Source organism: Diospyros lotus, chromosome 3, assembly GCF_014633365.1.
Source record: "Diospyros lotus cultivar Yz01 chromosome 3, ASM1463336v1, whole genome shotgun sequence".
NCBI classification, from domain to species: Eukaryota; Viridiplantae; Streptophyta; class Magnoliopsida; order Ericales; family Ebenaceae; genus Diospyros; species Diospyros lotus.
In genome coordinates, this window is record NC_068340.1 from 34,906,380 (window position 1) to 34,921,987 (window position 15,608).

The 15,608-nt window shown below is 33.5% G+C and overlaps 1 protein-coding gene across 8 annotated transcripts; it reads left to right on the plus strand.

The window, feature by feature from the left end:
• The first annotated feature begins 3,465 nt into the window (after positions 1-3,465).
• Positions 3,466-11,462, plus strand: LOC127797883 (protein FAR-RED IMPAIRED RESPONSE 1). 8 transcript variants are annotated; one of them, XM_052331067.1, is made up of 8 exons: positions 3,466-3,632; positions 7,799-9,937; positions 10,009-10,065; positions 10,273-10,341; positions 10,422-10,490; positions 10,600-10,704; positions 10,785-10,847; positions 10,925-11,462. In XM_052331067.1, exons 1-8 carry the CDS (start codon positions 3,510-3,512, stop codon positions 10,979-10,981), a joined length of 2,682 nt encoding a protein of 893 aa, XP_052187027.1. In that variant the 5' UTR covers positions 3,466-3,509; the 3' UTR covers positions 10,982-11,462. The 8 variants fall into 8 exon arrangements, 6 of the variants coding, with proteins under 6 accessions (XP_052187027.1, XP_052187028.1, XP_052187029.1 ...); XM_052331068.1 differs by having other exon boundaries at positions 10,785-10,832; XM_052331069.1 differs by having other exon boundaries at positions 10,600-10,668.
• The last annotated feature ends 4,146 nt before the right edge of the window (positions 11,463-15,608 follow it).

A 15,608-nucleotide genomic window follows, 5' to 3' on the forward strand; every position in this document is an offset into this window, starting at 1 on the left:
CTTCAATGTCTAAGTTAGACAATATTTCGAGAATGATACTCAAATGTATGTTGATGAATGTTCAATATATGATGTATGTAGGTCTTCCAGTGTCCCAAATAGTGGAATACGAGTTATTTCCGAATGAGTTCTAAAGAAAGGAGTAGGGTCCAAATGGTTCCAAAAAGATTCGTTTACCATGGAAGAGGTAAATATTTATAGATAATAGGTGGGACCCATGGTCGAAAATGAAAACTCTTATGGGGAGTACAGCTAGAGAGGCTGGAGGGCCTGAAAATGTTTTCAGGGTAAAACCCCGATGACTATCTCCGACTAGTCCCAAATAGGGCTTCAAAGCCACCAAGTGGCTTTAGTCTAAGTGACCCAAAAGTATTCCCAGACTTATGCAAAATGGATAAGCCAAATTGTCCCAAGTAGACCTTTTAAGGCTCGAATGGCTATTGTCTCGAAGACTCTCCGAGGAAGAATTTATTGGAAAGATACTTTAAGACTTAGAAAATTTTAGGACACTCCATAATAATGGTCAAATTGTTATGGAATTTTTATAAAATAAAATAAATATATATTGATTAAAATTAAGATATATATATATATATATTTTAGGAATAAATATATATTGATTAAAATTAAGATATATATATATTTTAGGAATTACATTTATCATATAAGACTTAATAGATTCGAAAGTGTATTACGTGATATTAATTATCTTACAATTAAAAAATTATGCTAAAAATGAAAAGACATGATTAAATATTTAAATTATAAATAAAAAATTAAATAAAATAGTATTCATGTATTATCAAAATAATAGATGATATTCACACAGTAAACATCAACTAATTTCAAATGTCTTAAATTATTATTATATATTTTTTAATATTAAAAGCAAAAAATAAAAATAAAAATTTGTTGACTCAATTCAATCAGCCCACCAGTTCAACCACAGCTCACGTAGAAAAACGACCGATTTTTTGATAAGTGATTTTGACTAGATTCGGTGGGCTTGGGTCATAAGCGGATTGGATCTGAGTAGACTTGATGATTTCCAAATTTGGCCCAGGCCCGATTAACTTTCAGATCTAGATCAAAGAGATTGGATCTGAGAAGTGAGAACACATTCGCACATCGCACTGCGATCCTCTATAAGTTGTGACCGTCATACCACTAACCCCCTCTTTAGATCTACCATCACTCACCACTGCTAGCTTTTCTTCTCGTGGTTTAATTAAACCAAATTAAACAAAACCAAAATCGAGCTCGAATCCAAACACAAGCCACCCCTCAACTTTTTAACTTCACGGCATAATAATACCCCTTTTCCATGCAATTTATAGGGTATTTGGCTTACTAATTTGATCATTTATAAGTTGTATCAATGGCTTATAAGTTATTAAGTAAAAATAGGTGAAATATTTAAATACATCTCACCAATATTTAAGCTAGATAGCTTAAATGCTGCTACCATAGCATTTTGCAAAAGTTGGCGAGGGAGAACTTTTGCAAAACGTTGTTAATTTATAAGCTGTGTTGACCGATAATTCTACCTTTTAACTTCATTCTTATTACTAATTTACAGCCATGCCCTTTTTTATCAACCTCTGCCTCTCGCGCCTATCGCCTCAACTCTTTTGACCGCCATCGCTACCATCAGCCATCATCGTCGCCCCCACCAACAACTTCTCGTCGGCTATCGCCTCCATCTACTTCAACTTCTCCTCCGTCGTCGATTATTGCCCGTCATCATTTTCACCCTCATCTCTTTCGTTTATGCAGGGCCAAACCTTTCATGAGGCAATTGCCTCAAGGCCCATGAATATTTGATTATTTGGGGCCCATAAAATTGGGAAGCCTCACTTTTTGTAAGGGCCCATTATCAAGTCGCCCACCCCCTGCCCCTCTGCAAACTTGGCTCACCCTTGCCCTTCTCCATCTCTCGTTTTTGCTCGCTACCCAGCCTTTTTCTTGCTCTGTCACTCCTGGCTTAGCCTTCACCCTCGTTGCTCGCTTGCTCAGCCCATCAGTCGTCGCCCTTTTAGCTAGTGAGCGACGACTCACTATTCGTCACTCGATGCCTCTCTCTTGCTCCGTCGTAGTTTTGCACCCTCACCAGCTCACCCTCGGTCGCTCGCTCTTACCGGCTCGCCCTCGTGGTTGATGGCTCTCTGCTCTTGAGTCTTGCCTCTTGCTCCGTTGCTCACTGTCACTAATCGCTCGTTGCCTCTCAATTGCCGATTGGCTCATCACTCATTAGATTTTGTCTTTCAGATCTGCTTCTCAAAGGCTCTTACTCCAATCTCCATATCTGCTTCAACTTTCTTTCTATTCGACTTCTTAATTAGCGGTTAGTTGCTCATTCATTTTGTTTCGTTTATGATGGATTTGGATATTAAGCTTACTTGCCTATGTCTATTTTATTGATGTTTGATGAATTTGGCAAAAGCAAATTTAATTTTATTGATGTTACTCCATTTTGTTTATGATACATGACATGATGACAACTATTTTCTTGTTAAAAGTTAGAATTAGAGTCTAGAGATGCCTTGCTCATTTTATTTTTCTTATTATTATTATTACAAGTCTAAATATATAAATTAAGTTTAACATTATTATTATTTAAGTGTGTCTGTATTGTCATAATATTTGTTGTCTTTTAGCTTTTGTTAGGTTTAAGCAATAGTCATATGCATTAGTTCAAAATAGAAACAGAGGAAAAAGCATTAATTCAATGTCAAGCTGGTGATATGTTTAAATACTTTAATAGTAATAAAATAATACAGAGAGAATAAATAGTTGAAAACTTTGGTGAAACTTTGGTGGAGAAACAAAAAAACTTTGAATAATAATGTCAATGAACAATGCAAAAAGGTTGATGAATAATAAAATCACGTTGATGTCAATAAATTAAATGAGAAAGAATAAGAAGAAAATGTTGATGTGAATCAATTGAATGAGGATGAATGTCTGATATAGTATAAATATTTATTTATTTTTTGTATGTTTATTATGAAAAAATAAAATTTAAATCTAATCTATGATTTGGGGGCCCATTTTTAGATTTTGATTCAGGACCCCAAAAATCTCAAATACGACTTTGCGTATGTGCTTATCTTTCTCGTTGTCATTGTCTATGTGTTTCTATGTATATATATATATATATATAATAACAATAAACATATATAATATATATAACAATATTATATTAATATATTCTTAATAATTATGTATAATTTATCAATATTTAATGGTAAAATTCTACATCATTCAATATTATGTCTATTTTAATTTTTTTGTCAAGTTTTAATAATTTATCAGTTCTTTCAAACCAAACATATAACTATTAATTGATAGATTAAAAACATATTTATTCAAATATATTATCGATTTAAACGCTACATAACTTTTAAATTTTATACAACTTAAAAGCTAAATAGTTTAAAAAGTTATGAAAAAAACAGGGTAAGCCAAACACCCCCTTGGGCAATTCTTGAAACCCTTACGTTCCGCGAATGCATTTGGGGGCCTTGCCTTGTTTGATTTGCCTTTTTGCAATCAAAAACCGTTGCCCGCTCACTTCTCAAATCTTCGAAACCCTTGGACCTGGACCCTTCACGCTTGCAATCGAATATCAGGTATATCACTCATTCACTAATAAAGTAATAATTCACTTCTCAGATCTTTTGGGCTCGATTTTACAATTTGGTGACGTCCTGCTTAATTGCGCTGCTGTCGATGGGTCATTTTCAATGATTCAGTGGGAAAACTAAAGATTTGATCCAGAAATATACGCTGATTTTGGATTCTTTAGTTGTTGAGCCAGTTCTTTTAATTCCTGTAAAGTGATGGTTGGGGGTTATTCTTGGTTTGGAATTTTGGTGTCTGTGTAAAGTTTGGTGTGGCTATTTTTCCGTGAAGGTTTGCCGCTCCCTTTTGTTTCAGTTTTCTCAAGAATCTTTGGTGAAGTTCTCTTGGCGTTTTGTCTTTGAGCTATTTGGGCTTGTGGTTTGGTATCGGAATGTTGTCTGGAATATGGCTGTTTGCTCAAGCAATGCCTCTTGATTTTGGTTTCAGAATGCTCAATGGATTGATATTTGATCTTTTTTCTTGACCTTGCTTTTTGGTGTTGAACGTTCATAGCGTGCAGAATCTTGAAGTTGAGGAGTTGGTTCACGGCTATGGTCGTTTTGTTCTTCTGTATTAGAACAGAGTTTTTGTTTTAGGACAGTTTTGTTCTCTTCTAACGGATTCGGTTTTTCTACAAATTGAATCAGAAAAAACCGGTTTGGTTTCAGTTCGACTAATTTGAAAAACTGAGTGGTTTGGTTTGGCTCAGTTATTTTTTTTTTTTCAAAAATATAATTATGCACACCCCTGCTTAAAGGTGTGGTGTTCTCTAGTTCTTCAAGCAGCAACCTAGCAGCCTTGGTTTAGAATTTACCTTCTTTGTTCATGGATAGTAATCATTGCATCAACTCATGGCACTTTCCTTTGGAGATCAATGATTGGCCTTCGTTGTATCCAATCATCTAGATAGTTTTATACAAAATTAAAACTTCCTTGCACACAGAAAAAAAAAAAAAAAAACTAAAACTCCCTCTAAACTATTTTCCAAAATAAAACACACCCGACCATGTGACAACGCACAGTGTGAGAACTGTAGAGACGCCACAGAGAAACCACTGTGTTAGAATGTTGTCTCGAAAAAATCCAGAATATAGGCAGTAAGAATGCATCAAAATTAGAGGGTATAAATAGGCAGGTCCCTACTTGTAATATTAGTTATTAGTGGAGGGGTAAAACCGGTAATATCCAGTTGTTTAAAAGCCTAGGAATTGCCGCCCTAAATATTCTATAAATAGAGAAGGAGGGCTAGGCATTAGAATGCGAATTTTTCAGTTGTTTCTCGAGAAAGCTTTGAGAGAGGGAAAGCTGTGTTTTAGAATAACTTTTGTAATCTTGAGAGAAGTCTTGTAATCGAGGGGGTGCAACTGATGTACGATCATTCTTTCTGAATTAAAGAAAGCTGCTCTTGGAGGGTTCTTAAGGCTGGATGTAGTACCAATTCAATTGGCATGAACCAGGATAATCTTGGTGTTCTTGTGGATGTGTGGTTTGCATTTCTGTTTGTGTATTTCTCGTTTGTTTTAATTCTATTTCAGTTTATATTTTCTGTTGATTCTATTAAATCTGTTCCTAAGATCTAATCCGTGAGTGTGTGAGAGGAAGTGTGGTTGAATTCCTGTCCAAGAAAGTAGTTCCAGCGGCCCTAGGTATAACACACTGGCCAAGCCAGTGTTTCCATTATTTGGAAACCACAACTATGGTTCCCATTTTGGAACCTAGGTTCGCATATTAACCCCCAGTTCCTAGACCATTGGTTCTTCCCTGCATTCTTGTTGTTTTCATCTAATCTTTTTTGCCCAATGTGTTGTGTGTGATGTGCCGGGCTGATTTTATTCTGGGCAATAATTTAAGGGTAGTTTTAGTTTAGATTTTTTTTTTTGAGATGTCTAGTTCTGTAAAAAAAATCATCATCTAGATTATGCATCATAAGAATTTGATAAATTGAAGTTGGATTAAACCTTTTTGTGTGCCCTGCTCATGGAGTAGTGTTATATTTCCTTAAGCAATGTAGTATAGGTAGAAGGTAAAAACTGACTGGCAGTTGTGCACATAGCAAGACATCAAGCATGACTAGAAAAAATTGAAGAGGAATAATCTAATCAGATGCTATAAAGTGCACAACAAATGCAGTTTTGCTTTTACTTTTGTTGAAATAGCTTATATGCATTTATCAGGAAACTGATTCTTGGTGTTTTGCAACAGCTAGTTTCTTGTTTTATTCAAAGAGTGATATAATTAAAATCAGAGTATATTAACTAAAGATATTTTGGTACTTCTAAAAGAACATAAAGAAAAGATTAAGCCAATCACATGAAGACTAGCCGGCCTTGACAAGTGAAGCGTGAACAGTATAAAGGACACATTTTCATTTAGCCCTAATTGCCAGGCTGCTCCCCGTAAAACCTTTTGAATTTGAGGCAGACTAAGGGATGATGTATTGCTTCTTTGACTACCTAGGATTAGAAGAGAACTTGCTGGGACAAACTCATGGCCGTTGTGAATTTGAACTATCTTCACTATTTTACAGCCACACCAACAGCATTCTCAAGTCTTAATTCCACTAGATATTAGTCCTCCGGCCATCTCCATTCTCTATCCATGATCATATCCTCTATAAATCTATTATTTAATATGTTATGTTTAAGGGTTTCCTTCAAGTTTTCTTTAGTCTTTCTCTGCTTCTTTGGCTATGAACTTCTTTCATGTCATAGATTTGCCTCACAAGTGTCTCTATCGGTCTTCTTCCTAAATGTCCAGGGCAGCTTAATCATATATCCTAGATCTTATCTTCAATAGGTTCACTCCAACCTTATTATGTATAACTTCATTTTCTGGTTTATCTTTTCTTGTATGGCCTCGCTGTCACATCATCTCAGTTATGCTCATATTTTACAACATGTGTACTTAACTGGCTAATATTTTGAGCTATGCAACAAAGATGGTTTTATAGTTGTTCAACAAAACTTTCTTTTTAGCTTCAAAGGATTTTAAGATTGCATAAAATGTTTGACACTATTCTCCCATAGTTACCAAGAACGTGGTACATTCTGGGTTGTGGTATGGGAATAAGTTAATTTTGTGGTATGAAGAGGATAGGCTTAATTGGTTCATTAGTTTGGGCCTTAAAAACGTTTCATAGTTGTACTCAGGTTGAAATTAGTTGGATTGATACTTTCACTGTTATAGAAGCTGGTTTGTTTTCCTTTGCTTTGAATTCCTTTTTATGTTCTTGTACACCTTATGCATTGAAGAATCATATGCAAACAAAGTCTAAGTTTGAATATAATTCAAATGCAATAGAATATACAAGAAAGTGAGGTAGACGAGCTTTCTTTTCATTAATGTTCTTTGAAAACTATTCTGACTTTATGTTTTTTTTCCCTAGTTTTAAATTTTTTTAATTGATTCTATCAACTGCTTGAGATCCCCATTCTTGGGGACACCCAGACCACGTTCTTCATGATCCCAGGATGCAAAAGAACCACGATCTGGAACACATGATTCAGATTGTGGTTCCATGGGGGTAGGAGGGAGTCCGATTACTATATGTCTTGATTTGATGAGCAATATCCTCCATAATCTCCCTTTCTTTTCGAAAAACTGATCCTAATATCTATACTAATCCTTTTTTGGGGGATTACTTGAACTTTGAGTCTTACAATGACATCAGCCACACTTCTATTTTTATTGAATATATTCCACATATGAAGAAGTTGGCCTACTCAACTTTTAAAAAAAATTGGATTTGACATGTTTCTCTATAGTTAAAAGTTTATTATTTGCACCCTCTTTTATCTCATCCACCAAGATGATATTGTTTGCAAATAGCATGCACCAAGACACTTTTTCTTGGATGTGTTTTGTGAATTCATCCATCACCAAATCAAAGAGGTATGGGTTCAATGCAGATTCTTGATGGAATCCAATTTAATTGGAAAAAAAAAAAAATCTGTATTTTGACTATTTGAAAGGAGTTATTTTTTATACGGTCATGTTCTTTACTTTTTCAAATTGTCTTCATTATCTGAAATGGTTGTTGTGCACTTTTGTGCCATTTACTTTTGTTTGTAAGCACTAAAAATGTGTTTGCTTTCCAGGGATTCATTAAGTGATTAATTGGAGAGCATGAATTTTATGGAAATATATTTTAACAACCATTTATGACCATGATTAGGAAAGGGTGCAAGCTAACGTGTTCAAGAATGTTTTGAATTGGGGAGACTTGAACAGTGGTGATGAAATGAGTAGAGATATGGTTGATGTTTTAAATGAATCACGTGATACAGAGGGGGCTATTGTTGATGCCCCTAAAAGGGATGATGTTGGGGTTGAAGAGGAGACAGATTTTGAGCCACGTAATGGTATTGAGTTCGAATCACATGAGACAGCGTATTCATTTTATCAAGAGTATGCAAAGTCTATGGGATTTACAACCTCAATAAAAAACAGCCGTCGTTCAAAGAAATCAAAAGAATTTATCGATGCTAAATTTGCATGTTCCAGATACGGAGTCACACCAGAATCAGATGGTGGCAGCAGTAGACGCCCAAGTGTGAAAAAGACCGACTGCAAAGCTAGTATGCATGTGAAGAGACGTAAAGATGGAAAATGGTATATTCATGAATTTATGAAGGACCATAATCATGAGCTGTTACCAGCCCTAGCATACCATTTCCGAATTCATAGGAATGTAAAATTAGCTGAAAAGAATAATATTGACATTTTGCATGCTGTTAGTGAACGAACAAGAAAGATGTATGTTGAGATGTCCAGACAATCTGGCAGCTGTAAAAGTGTTGGCATTCTGAGGACTGGCATGAATTATCAGTTTGATAAAGGACGGTACTTGGCTATGGATGAGGGAGATGCACAATTTATGCTTAATTATTTCATGCACATACAGAAAGAGAATCCCAATTTCTTCTATGCAATAGATTTAAATGAAGAACAACGGCTCAGAAACTTGTTCTGGGTTGATGTTAAAAGTAGGAGTGACTATGTCAGTTTCAGTGATGTTGTTTTCTTGGACACCAGTTATATCAAAAGCAACGAAAAAATGCCATTTGCTCCTTTTGTTGGGGTGAACCATCACTATCAGTCTATGTTGCTTGGATCTGCGCTGGTTGCAGATGAGACTAAGTCAACATTTGTTTGGGTACTGAAGGCTTGGCTTCGGGCAATGGGTGGGCAGCATCCTAAAGTTATAATCACTGATCAAGACAAAGCTATGAAGGCAGCTATTGAAGAAGTTCTCCCAAATTCACGACATTGCTTTTCTCTTTGGCATGTAATGGAAAAGATCCCAGAAGCCCTTGCTCATATAATCAAGCGGCATGAGAATTTTATTGGAAAGTTCACCAAGTGCATTTCTAAATCATGGACGGATGAACAGTTCGATATGAGATGGTGGAAGATGGTCAGTAGATTTGAACTTCAAGAAGATAATTGGATTCATTCATTGTATGAGGATCGGAAAAAATGGGTGCCTACTTACATGAGGGATACATTCTTAGCTGGGATGTCTACAGCTCAGCGGTCTGAAAGTGTCAACTCCTCCTTTGACAAATACATCCATAAGAAAATTACCCTAAAAGAGTTTGTCAAACAATACGGGTCAATCATCCAAAACAGGTACGAAGAAGAAGCCATTGCTGATTTTGATACATGGCATAAACAGCCTGCATTAAAGTCTCCATCACCTTGGGAAAAACAAATGTCAACGGTTTATACACATGCAATATTCAAGAAATTCCAGGTTGAGGTTTTGGGTGTAGTTGGATGCCATCCTCGAAAAGAGAGTGAAGATGGAACACATGTAACATTTAGAGTTGATGACTGCGAGAAAGGTGACGATTTTATGGTGACATGGGATGAGGCGAAGTCTGACGTTTCTTGTTCATGTCTTCTGTTTGAATACAAAGGTTTTCTTTGCAGACATGCATTGATTGTTCTCCAAATCTGTGGTCTTTCAAGCATCCCTTCACACTATATTTTGAAAAGGTGGACTAAAGATGCAAAGAGCGGGCATTTGGTGGTTCAAGGAACTGAACAGATACAAACTAGAGTGCAGCGTTACAATGATTTATGTAAGCGAGCCATTGAACTAGGTGAGGAGGGGTCTTTATCTGAAGATAGTTACACCATTGCATTTCGTGCACTAGTTGAGGCCCTGAAGAACTGTGTAAATGTCAATAACAAAAGTGCTGCAGAATCAAGTAGCAGTACACTTGGTCTCCGTGACATTGAAGAAGAGAATCAAGGAAGCCTTACAATTAAAACAAGTAAGAAGAAGACAGCAAATAAGAAAAGAAAGGTTGGTTTGCTAGTTTAACCATTAGTATTCCTGTATTGATACTTGCTAAAGAAGTTTAATCTATATTTCAGGTACAACCAGAGTCAGAAGCTGTAATGATCGAGCCACAGGAAAGCTTGCAGCAAATGGTTTGTTCTATTTATTCATTACGTTACAATATTACACAATATCAGTATCCTTTGGATAATAGAAGTAATAATACTAGTACTATTATTACTATTATCTCCTACTGTATGTAGTCCATGTTTTGCTCTCTCTCTCTCTCTCATTTTTAAGAGGAACAATAGTTACATTGCTGTAATAAATTTTGCTGAGAAATAGGAGCATACTTGTAGGAGAATCTAAGCTCAGAAGGAATAACACTCAATGGTTATTATGGCACCCAGCAGAATGTGCAAGGACTGGTACTATCTTTATAATCTTAAAACTTTCCTATTATGATTTGATTAGGATGATTGCAACCTAAAATTGGTGCTGATTACAGATACAGCTGAACTTGATGGAACCACCCCACGATGGTTATTATGTTAATCAACAGAGCATGCAAGGGCTGGTATGCCAAGCTGAAGTTCTTTTTTCGTTTCTTTTTGTTTAATTATTATACATATCTTTAATTTGAATATCACAAATATGTGTAATTTTGAATTGTGTTTACTTTGTAGGGGCAATTAAGCTCAATAGCTTCCAGTCACGACGGGTTTTTCGGGGCCCAACAAAATATGCAAGGACTGGTATATTATTTTACTTCCCATAGAGGGCGGCATAATGTAATTAAAAATAGATTCCATTTAGATACTACAGTGTCAATTATGAAACTTCTTACACTAGTGCTCTTCTATTTATATAGGGACATTTGGATTTCAGGCCACAAACTAGTTTCACTTACAGCTTGCAGGTGAGTAATAGTGAGGTATGACAATCAAATGCTAACATGGAGTAATGGTACTTCAATGGACTCATTTAATTCGGGTTTCTCTCTAATGCCAGGATGAGCCCAACTTGAGATCCACCCAGTTGCACGGCAATGCTACAAGACATGCATGAAGGGGGGGAGATAGCAACATGAAGGTTAAGCTGGTTTAGTGTACGCACCTGGCAGTCAAGAGAAGTCGGTTTCGTGGGAATAATGGTTTCATGACCATCCTCCTCTTCTGTGCCTTTTGAACAAAATGAATTAGTACGTAGTTTGAGGTGTAATCTTTGATCTTATATTTTTCCAAACTGAAAGGAATCGAATGCTTGCCATTTCACACCCACTGAATTACATCCTGGGTAAAAAGTCAGCTATGTTGTATATATATGTTCATAATGTAGTGGTGTTGAAGGCAAAGCGAGGCAGCTAGAAATAATAGATTTCAAGTTTTGGGAAATAACTTTGGTCCTATGTGCAAGTAGTGGTTGGAGCTGAAGCCCAGTGGAAGAGTCGGTATTTTCTCATTGGTGATTGTAATTTACTAGAAGCAGTATTATATGCAGATGATTCCCCAACCACCATCTATATTATTGCTAAGGCACCTTATAGCCATTTGGCTCCCTGGACCTATCAAAATTTTCAATTTCGATACAATCACTCAATTGGGTGCGCGTGAAATACATGTACTTGATCAACAGTGAGGGAGGCGAGAAGTGGGTTGCTGGCAAGGGAGGAAAGAGATCCGTCAGTCGACCGAGGCGAGAAAAATGATGGCACAACTTGTTACCATTTTATGTTCCTCCTCTTTATTTTTGTCATCTTTTTTGTTGCTGTCGACAACTGACCATAAGTGGGAAGACAGTGACCGATCAATCTTCCTCGCACCGACAATCAATAGAGATTCTTTTTCATGCACTGACGACTGATCTCTTTCTGTTTTCTCATTTCTTACGTTGCCAACCGACTTTTGTTTTCTCATTCTTTATGTCGTCAACCAACCTTTGTTTCCTCATTTCTTACACCATCGACTAACTAACTTTGCGTTGATAAGCCCATCGCCTCTCTTACCTTGGCCAATCAACCCACCAACCATTGGTCTCTTTAGCTGACAGTCCACATCTCCCTTCCCTCGCCAACAACCCATCTTTAACCTCTTTTATTGTTGATCGAGCGCATGTATCTCACTTGCACCTAATTGAGTAATGAAGTGTGTGGTTTTACCAAAATTAAAAATTCAATGGCATAACAGTTCCACTTTAAAATTGAGGGGGCTAAATGACTATAAGAAAAAAGTTAAAGGCCATATTTATACTTTATGCGCTAAAAATGAGTTGATCCCCTAAAGAGGAGGAAGTATTTTTGTACATTATTTTTATTTGATATAAACATTATTTTCATAATTTAAATATGTAACTTTAGGACAAATTATAGTTATCTCTTTTCTTATGTATATTATTAAAAATTAAACTTTTAATTGAAAATTGCTCTCTTTATTGGCGAAAAATTATAATGTAGCTTCATCAAATCATCACAAAGTTTCAATCCAACCATGTGGGATCAGTTTTGGGGATTAGAGTTATTTAATCTTTGTCAAAAAATTATGTTAATTTGATGATTTTAAATTGTTGGTTATCTAACTAGCCTTTTTTTTTTTTATCACATATTGGTGAAAAATAGAAGGCATATATATATATATATGATGTTGGAATTTTTTTTTTGATAACCTAGATGTCCGAGTTTCGCCCGAATAATTCAAGGGAGAGCGGTCTTTCCCCCTGATTTGCTCTCTAGGTAAATTCAAATGCAATCATAGTCTATACACACTCGAAGTAAATTTTCTGAAAACGACTACCTTTCTCATATACCTCACATTTATGTTGTGCGGACAAAACCCCCAAAAGGGCAACAAGGAGCACCATGACCCTGCCTTCGCATAGGTGACTTACTTTCCAACGTTATTGCTGCTCTCTAGCTAATACTGTATTTCATCAATAATTCTACTTTTCAATATGTCACAAGGATTCGAATTTTCGATACTCATTATTTTCCTTGTGTTTTACTACTGTACCATACTCGTGGTGCTGGAATCTTTTGAGAGTTGGTAAGTTGTTACATGATTAGGAATGTTGGCATGTTAATGTATTTTAAAATAAAATACTAGATTATAGTTTTAGTATAAAAACATAAATTGATATTAAATACAAAAGCATCACTGGATGGATATGAATCATAATTAGTATTCAAAATCGATATTTTAATTTTAGTCAAATAACAAAAAAAAAAATTAACTTTCTCTAGCTTTATTGTCCAACTCTTTTCGTTGTTAGCTTTGATAAAAGGAAAATTGCACAATATCACGAGATTTGAGGTAATTATACATACTAATATCACCATGTTTTGGGTAATTGTATATATTATAAAATATTTTTGACGTTTGAAAAAATACAAATAGTACTTTAGAAATTTAATGTTATGTTGTAATTTATTTTATAATTAACTAATATTAAATTTTATAAAATGATTAAAATATTTTTTTATTTTTAAACCCATTATTATCTTTTCTCAATCTTCCATCGCTTTCTTCTCAAATATCTCATCTGATTTTTCCTCTCTCAGTTGATGATGAATGGCGAATGACTACAATGATCGTGATTGTTTATTTTATTTATTTATTTTTATTTTCATTGTTTCTCTTTCTTATTGTTGATCTATAATGGTAGAGATTGATTATGACAATAGTGGCATTTGGTGACAATGGTAGTGGAAAATGTTGTTTACAGTAATAACAACGATAATATTGATGATGATGATAGCCAACTATTCTCCTCTCTTTATCTCTTTCAGTTTTTTTTCCTTCTTCTTATCTTTTTTTTTTTTTTCAATCCATATTTATATTCGTTGTTCATCTTAAACTAAAATTTAAATTCTAAATTATTAGTTTCAATCTATTTCTCTCTCTCTCTCTTTATTATTTCTTTTTTTTTTCTTCTCCTGCGTATCTCTTTCTCTATCTTCAAACCTAAATTTGGATTCATTATTCATATTGAATTAAATCTAGGTTCAAGATGAAATATTTCACTCTATCTTCTTCTTCTTATCTCTCTCTTTCTCTTTGCTATTTGAACCCAAATATGGATTTATTTTTCAATTTAGGTTCAAGATGAAGTGTTTCACTCAATCTCTCATCTTATCTTTCTTTGATGTATTCTTTTTTTTCTCTCTCAAACCCAAATTTGGGTTCAATATTAAGCTTGGTGATAAACCAATACGAGTTTCTCACCGGTGTTAAATGAAAGTGGATTCCAACCTGAGTTATTTTTAATTTTTACCATGAGGATATATAGTGAAGGGTAAACATGTCATTTTTATTATTTTATTTAATAATAAAGGTGTTTATTGTTATTTCTCAAACATTATGGAGTTTCTTACAATTTGACTAAATCTCACGAGTGTTCTGTACAATTTACCACTTGCAAAATAATATGGGGCAATCTTTATATATATAAAAATAGGATAGTCTAAAAAAAAAAAAATCCCAAAACTTGTATTAATAATTTGTATTTAGTACTTTTTGCATTAATAATTTGAAATTTTTAATTGTTTTGAAATAATAAGTACTAATTACTGTAAAATTAATAATGAATTTTAAATACATGAGTTTTTTAATGTTAATCATGGGTTTTTCAATACATTATTATGTGAATATTAAATATTTAATTAATCCATCAATCAATCAAAAATAAATATTATTTATGAGGAATATGAATAGACACTTAAAGTGTTAATTAAGTCACAAAAAATTGTTCATTTAATAAAATCTTATCTTTATATAATATAATAATATATTATATTAAAGTATAATGGTTTGCAATTTTTGTTCCTTCTAAAAATCTGTCAAACTGTTTTTGCCTCTAAAATTTATATTAAATTTGCATGAGTTTTTTGAAAAATATTAATAGGCATCTTGAACTATTAATTAAGTCATAGAAAATTATTTATTTATTTAAAATCTTATCTTTATATCTTTATTCTCTCTCTCTATATATAATATATTAATAGACATATTGAATTATTAATTAAGTCATAGAAAATTATCTATTTATTTAAAATCTTATCTTTATATCTTTATTCTCTCTATATATAATATTAAAATAATATAGTCAGGTAAAATATTTTGGCAAGTGTCAATCAATGATGAATTTTTTTCCTCAAAAACTTACATTAAATCAAAGGTAGTGATTAATTAATTATTATTTTTACTTTAATAATTATATTTTAGTCTTAAAAATGTGATATTTTAACAAATTCATAAAAAAATATTTAAGGTTGTCAAATGTTTGAATTTTTCAATGCTAATTAATATTTAAGGTATCACATTTTTAAGACTATGGAAGAAATCAAAATTCATATTTTTAAAGTTTTGTTATTATTGAAAAACTTATTCTTATTCACATTTAAGAATTTTAATTTATATTTATAATATAATAAATATAAAATAACGAACGTCTTTGGGTGGATATATTATAAATTTTATAATATTTATTTATAAATAAATAAATTATAAGTATTTTACCAAGTGACATACTTGTTGGTCTCTTAGGGTATGACCACTCAAAAGGTGGGTAAATTGAGTGATTAAATTTTTTTTCAATTTTAATAAATATTATTGATTAATGATTTTATTGAAAAATATATATTTGATAAATATAATAAACTATATTTGAGATTAATAATAAATATAAGCCACAAAATATAACA